Genomic DNA, 9,133 nt, shown 5'->3' on the forward strand with positions numbered 1-9,133 from the left:
ATATATATAAATGAGTTATATTAAGGGAAATTGACTAATGTTGATCACACCACTGGAGATTTCATTGAGGTGGATAAAGAGAACCAGTCAAATGACCAGCTAATCTGGGTTTTTTCCATCTTTTCAGTAGAAATGACATAATGTTTATGGTGAAATTCCTTTTTCATTCCTGAACTGGTTCTCATTGCTTGCAGAAACAAGCAGTATTAATATAACTCTACAATACCAGTATTAAGTATTCAAATAGCAGTATTCTAATATTATAAAAGCCTTAGTCTGTCTGTCTGTAATGCTTTATTTGCACTCTGATTGGTTGTCTCAGCAGCCAATCAGAGTGCTCTGCACAGACAGAGACACACGGCAGAGTGGTGCCATGATAGCTGGAACTGAGGGGTCAGAACAGGGGGGCCAGCAATGCTGGCCTCACACACCCACCAGCCCTGCTTCTTGGAGGCAGAGGGGGATGGTGGTGACCAGAGTGCAGCCATGATGGAGGGAATTAAGCGGTGCTGGCCTTGCCCCCTCCCCCACCAGTCCTGCTCCTTGTAGACAGCAGTGGTACGAGGTGCTGGCAGCACAGCGTTGGCCTCGCCCTCCCAACACAGCGGAGCACCACCATGACCACAAGGACTGAGGAGCTGGAGCTTCTTTGAACCAGGGGCTGGAGTGGGACCCCCACAAACAACAGCCAGCAGTGAGGGGTAGGTAGCAGGGGAGAGGGGAGGAAGGGAGGGAGAGAGGAGAGTGGGAAGGGGAGGGGAGGGGAGGGAGTAACCAGTGGCAGTGTACTGCTGCTGCCTACCACCATACCTTGGGTGCCTGCTGTTGTGCTGTTGATGCCCACTGCCTGCCACCACCGCCGGCTATGTGCAAGCTCCCTTCCTCCTATTCCTGGGAGGCAGTGGCGTGGGGTTGAATGGCAGTGGATGTGTGTGTGGGGGTGCACAGGCCTGCACCCAAAGCAGTGTGGGGGGGAACCAGACCAAAAATGACGGGCAGGAGTGGGGAGAAGGCCTGAACCCAAAGTGGTGGTGGTGGGGGAAATAAGCCTGGGCCCAAAGTGGTAGGCAGGGAAAGGAGTGAGTGAGCCTGGACCTGAGGCAGTAGGGGGGAAGTGTGGAAGCCAGACCCTGACCCAAGGCAGTGAGGGGGTGACGCAGGCCTTTGTCCCTGTCTGTCCCCCACCCCATCATGCTTGATGGGCAATTTGCTAGTTTATCCACAAATTGCTGATAAGAAAATTGAAGGAAAGACGGGGACTGGCAGAGCAAGTTAGAGGACTTGCAGAGCAAGCCAGTGGCAAATCTCCTACTCACCAACTCCTTCATCAACTCACATTGTTTCCTGTATTTTGGAGAATTAAATTGATATAAAAATATATTAGGGAATATGTTAATTATAGCAATAGAAGGATATGGCCTGCCTGAAATTTCTGATAGAACAACTAATAATTTGGCGAGTGGTCATTGTCAAAAATTCATCTCATCCGCTTTCTGCTTTGAACTGCCCCCCTACCACGGAAAGTGGCTAAGAGAAAAGAAGGCGTTATTGCAACCTCAGAACACTTAATGCCTCTTAAAGCTCCCCTTTTTTAGTACAGACATTGAGGCTAATTTTATTTCTGCTGACATTTAAGGCACTTTGTTCTCCATCCACCCACATCAGAATAATGTAGGTAGTTGTTCAGAGTGACACTAGGTTAAATGCTTCAGTTTTCCTGAAAAGATACCATCTGTAAGTGAAGGTGGCCCCCAGATGGTTGATTTTCAATGGGAAAATATACTTAAAGATGGGATACATTCAGCCCAGTTTCACAACAGCTAAATGTTTTCACCAGTGAGAACTCTAGAATAGGTGTTTGGAAGCAGAAAAATCTCCCAGAAACCAGCTGTAGTAATGGAAAAGAACCAAAATCATTATCTAGGACATATAGTTTTCCACCAACAAGTAAAAAGAAAACCTGACCCTAGATATGTTCAAGGCTGAGGAAGCATTCATACCTGGTCCAAAATATAGCCCCCAGGCATGGTGTGTATTTGACAGGGTTCATGCAAGAGTTTGAGTGTACAGTCCCATAATGATAGAGGTAGAAGATCTTTGTATCTGGCTAGCTGCTATTTATTCCTTTTTAAATTTAATTCTACATATTGCTTGGGGATGTATTATTGCTGTAGCACTGACAGAGTCAGGAGCATAGAACTCTTTACAGGCATCTTTTTATTATTTATCAAAATAAATACCTAGAGAATATATGAACTTGTTTTCTGAAAAAAACTGAAAAAGTGTGGATTATAGAAGCAGACTATCCCTGCCTTTTAGGTTAGGGACAGTCATTCAAAAGCCTGAGCCAGAACTGATTCAATCTTTGAATGTTAGTCTAACCTGGCTAGGCTAAGCTGGTTTGTAACCAGACAGACATTCTCTCTGGATTGAGTAAATTCAGGCACATGCCTGCAGTGGTTTAGGTTAGAAGCCAGGGGGCACTAGAGCAGCCCTCCCTTCCTTTCCACAGTCCTGAGCTGAGCGAGGTGTGGCCAGGCCTGGACAGGACCTTTGATTTGGGAGGTCTAGCTGCCCCATCCCAGGCTTTTTCCTGCTGGCTGCTCAAGGAGCAGGACTGTTGCCAGACCCCAGAACCCTGCTAGCACTTTGAGGCAAGGGGAGGTGTGCAATGCATATATCTGTTGATGTCATGGAGCTTTTCAATCTCCCTCTCTGCTCCTCTATACTGTCTGCAGCAAACTGACAGGCAAGCAAGTCAGCAGGGGGCTGATAACAGTGTTTATCACCCCATCAGCAAAACAACAGCCTCTCCCAATTAGTTCAAACTCTTCTTAAACAGCTTACCAGCTGACCTGTTAATTAGCTCCAAAAGCCCTAAGTGTCACTGTTTTGATTGCCTGTCCCAGTGAAATTGGAGAGAGACACACACAGATACCTCTTGGCATTAGCTACCATGAGGCTGGGGTCCATGCTGTGGCAGATGGGGTGGCGGGGGGAGGATTCATGCTTGAGCAGCAAGTGGGGTGTAGCGCAGGGAGAAGCCAGGCAGACCCAACTGTGCCTACAGTCTCTGCCACAGCTCCAGCCAGGGAGCAGAGGGGAGGGGCCAGCTCTGCTGTGGAGCAGAGAGCCCTGCCCAGCGCAGCCCAGAGAGCATGCTGGGATGCTGTGGAAGTCTGGTTTAATTTAAACCAGCAAGGGGTTGGGGCCAGACACTGCCTAAACTGGTTTGACCCAAATCAGTTAAGTCTGATACTACATTCAATGAGGTTTATCTCAAACTGGTTTCAGCCATTTTCAAATTGATTTATGTGCACTGAACATCTGTTTTGTTACCAATTTTAACTGGTTTCTGATCACTTAAACTGGTTTATGTGTAATGTCTGTCCTGAGCCTTAGATAATCATTTGGAAATAGCAGTCCCAAACTATTAATAAAAATTGAATATAACAGCTAACTTTAAAACCTAAGGAAGGAAAGGCTAACAAGCTTTGTCTACTACTTTAACTAAGAAAACAAGATTTAAAAAAACAAGCATTGTATGGCAAAGGAACATTACAAGATCTGAATGTTTATGTTCTTTAGTGCCCACGTATCTATCCTTTCTTGAGCAATTATATGGTCTAGAGTCAATCAACAATAATAAAGCAGATTACTGCATATGTATGCTTATCATTCATCTTCATGTGGGCAAGATATATAATTTCACTTTAAGATTGCCATACCAATCAAATAACTTTGTTAGTTGTGTATCACTGCAGCAAATTAAACCATTTATATTAACTGCTGGATTTTCAGAAGCAGTTTCTCTACTGCATCTTAACCTGTGGTTTTTATCCATTAACTATATGATCTACCTTTGTAACACTGTAGCTTCTATTAGCTTATACTAAAGTATAACTTGCCATGCCAAGATTTGACTTTTACAGGATGTTATTTAGTTCAAGACAGATCTAGTTCTCTAACATGGTCTATCAATACACCTATAATCTGAGTTTGGATAAAGACCACTTGGAGGGAACCTTCAAAAGAAAACATTAAAATTATTTTGGATTATGCATGATATGCTGAATGCCCCACCAATAAATATAGGAAGAACCTTCATTCCTTTATTCCCTTAAAGATCTTTTCTTAGGTCCCAGAGTATTCATCTTTATTCAGATTACCAACTCGAATACCAGTATAAACTTCAACATTTACTATTTTAGATACATGTTAATTGAAGAACCCTGCTACAGCACAGAACCTTGTGTGTAAGAAGTCAAGTGCTCTGTTCATTTTACAATGAAAAACATTATAAATACATTGCAAGCCCATGTAATATATTAAGTAACAGCATTGTCTCCTTATAGGCCTTCTCCATGATCCCTGGAGCGATGCAAATCAAGGCAAAGCTGAATATCTTAGATTTAAAAAATTAAAAAAATTTTCAAGCAGCAATCAACTAAAGGCCTTTTATAGACTGTTTGTTAAGAACCTTCCAAATGTGTTATTGTGGGTAAAAATTCCCTTTGCATATCACCTGGAAAACCAGGCAAAGGACCAAAATCATTTTAGATTTGAAAACTGTGTTGTAGTCAGAGTGAATACTTACACCTAAATAGAAATTTCTGAAGTGAACTGGAGTCTACTCTCACTTAAACCAGTTTTAAACAATATACTTTCATTGACTCCCCTGAAGTTAACTTCTGATTTAATATTGGTGTGAGATCAAATTTCTGTCCTCTAGAGTTACATCAGTATAAGTATGATTAAGCTCAAGTCAAAGAGTTAACTATGGATCTAGGGAAATGACAGAAAGTAATCTATTCAAGGTTTGACTACCTTGGGGAGAGCTAGAATACAGTTCTGCCAAAGGATGGATTTTGTCATGCAAGAAAGAGCCATACATATTCTTCTCTGGATTTGACTTCTATCAGCAAATTTGTAATATTTTGAACCTAAATCCAAATTTCCCAGCTGGGGTTTGTCTCCATAGTGAACCTGAATCAGAATGTGAGTTTGAACTTCACAGAATCTGAGAAGAGCCTGAATGAAAATAGGGACCTCAGCCTCAGGCCCATCTTTATTTTTAAATTGTGCAGATGTATTTTATGCTCAGGACAGTAAAGAACTAATAACACTGCTGCAGATTTCCTATATCGAAGTCATGATCCACAAGTCATGGCAACTCAAGGCCCCCTTCAGACCCAGAAACTGGGCCAAACTATGGGGTATTTCCATGATACCATGTGAAAATCAAGAAGCTAGATTGAGCTTATTGAAGTCATTTTCTGAATCAGAACTTTCCCTTAATTTACCAGATCTCAGATTCTTATGCACTAGCCTCTTCCCTCAACTACCTGCTGATTCACTCCTGATATTCAATACCATTGACAGGCTATGACTGAATTGGGTGCAACAGAGGTCTGATTTTGATTCTTGGGCATCCTGCTGAATGAGTTCCTTCCATACTGGATTTATAATATTCCAAGCAGCGGTAAAGATATTGCTGCTTATTTTCAAGCTCAACAAGACTACGGCCCTGCTAGTGTGTGCAATTTACACACACCCACACAAATGCCCTGGAGCTTTATTATTGTTGTTATTTTTAACAATGCCCTGATAATTCCAACTATACTCCTATACCAAACTATAAAAGCCAAGTTATTGCCTCTTAAAAATGATGAGTGAAGTCTGTATTTTTAATAAATATTTGCATTTTGTGGAACATTTTCCAGAATTATTAGAACAATGTGGTTTCAAGCACTTGGCTATTTACATTGTAATAACATTAGAAAAACATTAAAATTATATACATTGTTAAAATATGTGATACTTTTCTGTTGTATTTATCCTAAAACTATTAAACATATTTAGGGTAATCATCTAAAATAAAAATTTTGGGAAGCTTATTTTACAGGTGATAAGCCTTAGTTTTTTATTTTGGCAGCCTTTGTTATATAGCTCTGATTCCCCTCTGTTACTTTGATAATCTAGTCCGTTGTTCTAAAAAAAATTACTGTATTTCTTGAATGAAAAAAATAAATGCACTGTTTTATCTCATGTTAACAGCATCATCTTTGGGGGGAAAATTTCCAGATACTTAAGTGTTTAGAGCTATTTGTTTTCCAGTAGTACCCATAGCCCTTGTTGCACACAGTTAAATATAAAATCACCACTTGAAGAACAGAGGGATGTCAAATAAATCTATGTACTTCTGCAACTTATGTTGCTTCCTTAAAAATGAATTTTATCATCAGTTTTGCTCTTCTATTTAAAAACACACAGACTTTTACATTCTTTGATATCTTAGTTGTTCTGTACCCAGTACTAAAGCAAGAAATAAGATTAAAGTGTTATGCTAACCTTCAAAGTTCTTGTTCTGATCGTTTTCAGATGACATCTTGCCAAAAACTGTTTTCCCACCTCTCACATTTGACTCTTTCACAGAAATGATGGAATGGCTCCCAGGCTGATTCTTAAATGTTGGTGAATGTAAACTTCTCTCAGTTTCTACTTCCTGTTAGAAAACATTAAGGGGGTGGTGTTAAAAGCTATCAGTAGGAAACAGATGTGGTTTTCTGGGGGAGGAGAGTGTGAGGAGGCCAGGGAACAAGGGGTTTCTATTGCATGAATGATGTTCTTCAATATGCTGCAGGGTATATCTATATAAGTGTACAGAGAGTTACAAATGCATGTCTGTTGCTTAGTTTACAGTTCGACTGACAGTGATGTCTGACAGTAGTATTCAGTTCTCATTTGGCATTTCTTTTGTGAGGTTTTTTTTCCCTGAGAAAAGAAAACTGGTACTAAGGATCACAATAAAAGACACCAGCTGCTCTAGTAAGCAGTATATTTGTACAAAGAAAAATTGACAGAGGGAATTTCATTAATTTAATTAACTGGTATATACCAACATGCATCAACAGTGAAAAATGGACTGGAGACCAGATGTACACAGGATATTTATTATTGAACAGGTTGATTTTTAATGTAATGTTAATTCTGTTACAGTACTTCAATGGGATTTTGATAATCATAACAATGGACAACTGTTCCACCCAGCCAGTCCACACAGGAATCACCACACACAAAACATCTACAGTACTGAGAAACAAAATGGGAAAATAGTTCTGAAGCAAAACTACAGTGTCTCTAAATGGACAATTGGAAGTGCTCTTGCTCTTGGTTTTCACTTTGCTCTCCCACTTGAAATATTCTTAGTGCAAGCTAGCACAATACCCTGGATGCACCGGATACAAAGTTCCAGATGAAGCTTTTAAATTAAGTGAGACATTACAGGTCCAGTAGTAAAAAACTGCTTTAAATTTCAAAGGAATGATTCAAAGATCCCCTGTGAACTAAGAGCATTCTGCTAGTCTGAATGCAAGAGGGTACATTTTCTAAACAACTCAGAAGCCGAGACCTGGCAAACAAGTTGTGATATTTACTGGTTGTGTATACATGAGATGCTTCACTGGGCAGTAAAGTAGTTTACTGTGCAGTAAGCACACGCATCTACACATGTGCAAACTTATTGTGCAGTAAATGACCTGAATCATGAGTAAATTTCCTACCTGCCAATGCAGATTGCAAATTTACTCATAATTAGTTGCTGTGCAGTTATGCCCGTGTACGTGTGACCTGGCAGTGAATTTGCTCCCAGGTTACCGCTGTCACTAGTGGGCTGGCCTGAGGCTAGCCCCAGGACTCCAGGTTGGGAGCCTCTCCTGCCCCAGGGTTGGGCTGCCTCAAGTCTTTAAAAGTCTACAGGTATTTTGAGCCCAAGGGCACACCAGCAGGTATTCTGAGGAGACTTCAGGCCCTGTGTCCCCCTGGGCAGGTTGAAGGCTAGCCTGCACCCCGGTGCTGCTGCCTGGCACTGCAGGGCCACACAACTGCCAGGCCCATGCCGTCCCTGCTCCAGGCTGCTGCAGGTTCCTGCAGTGGCCTGCCAGTCCTGCCAGGCCCCAGGTCCATCTGCAGGCAGCTTCTGGCTGGCAGGGCCAATTCCACCTGTCTGCAGCCCACCCCCAGCAGGCTGCCCAGACTCTGCAGGTGCTGTGGGGCATTGCCTCTTCTGCATGGCTGCCAGTTGCATGCTGTTCCCCTCTGCTGGGGGCTGCAGGCACCTTCCCAGGCCCAGCAGTACAAGGACAGCCATGTGGAGGCCCAGAGAACTAGCATGGGATCCCCATTGACCTTGTCATCATCCATGCCCCTGCCCACGCTTGGGACCCCAGCTTGTTTCACAGGAGGTAACTGGTGACCTCATGGTGCTGTGGGGAGAGGCACCAGTTTGAGTGGGGCAAGTGCTGTAACGTCCATGTCTACGAGGGGCTGTCAGGCTGGATGCATGAGCATGGGCACTACCAGTCAGCACGGCAGAGCCATATGAAGTTCAAGGCCTTGCGGGCACAGTGGGTTATGATCTCCAACCACAATCATCTTTTGGGGAGTGCCAGCAAGACCATGCTCTTTATGCAGCAACTGACCCATGGAGACATGTCACTGCAGGAGGGACCTTTGGGACTTTAGCTGCTCATCCCACTGAGCTCCACAGCTACACACTGCACCAACAGCTCAGGGAGTCTGGGCCAGCGCCTCCTGTGCCAGCCCCAGCCCCAATCCCCACCACAAGGTGTGGTAGGCCATGACACTGCTGGCTTCCAGCAGCACCAGCTCTTCCCCGGGGGGGGGGGGGGGGCCCTGGCCAGGTGCCCACTCACTGTGCCCTGCTGCCCATTTGCCGTGCCCTGCTGTTTTAAGAGGTTATCAACTGAATCAAGAATTATTTGGCATTTTTTCAATGATGTGAAGTATTGCTTACTTTGATTATAACATTAAAAGAATAACATTTGTTTCTATTACCTGTAGTATTACTTTATTATCCAAGGGTGCTTACTGTAGGAGTGCACTGACTGATAAATTGTAGGGGAAAAATAAACACATTCAACCCCCCTCCATATACATATATGTATGTATGTATGTATGTTTGTATAGAGAAAGATCATATATTGCAAAGTATCATTCAAGAGCTGTTATGTCTGATTTTCATACCTGGCCTCCATTTGTGCACCTGCTATCATTTTAGGTAAATGAAAATAAAAAAACTTTTCCACGATTGTAGTTTGATTCACTTTTGAAC

General features: G+C 42.7%; 1 protein-coding gene across 1 annotated transcript in view; it reads right to left on the reverse strand.

Moving 5' to 3' along the window:
• XIRP2 (xin actin binding repeat containing 2) overlaps nucleotides 1-9,133 on the reverse strand; it is a gene marked incomplete at its 5' end in the record, with an annotated part of 202,383 nt that overhangs the window by 83,448 nt on the left and 109,802 nt on the right. The window contains one exon of the mRNA XM_019553542.1: nucleotides 6,352-6,505. Within this exon, the coding sequence (XP_019409087.1) occupies nucleotides 6,352-6,505 (154 nt within the window). The remainder of the gene's footprint in view (nucleotides 1-6,351; nucleotides 6,506-9,133) is intronic.

Source organism: Crocodylus porosus, unplaced genomic scaffold (assembly GCF_001723895.1).
Source record: "Crocodylus porosus isolate Cpor-Errol unplaced genomic scaffold, CroPor_comp1, whole genome shotgun sequence".
Classification (NCBI taxonomy): Eukaryota; Metazoa; Chordata; order Crocodylia; family Crocodylidae; genus Crocodylus; species Crocodylus porosus.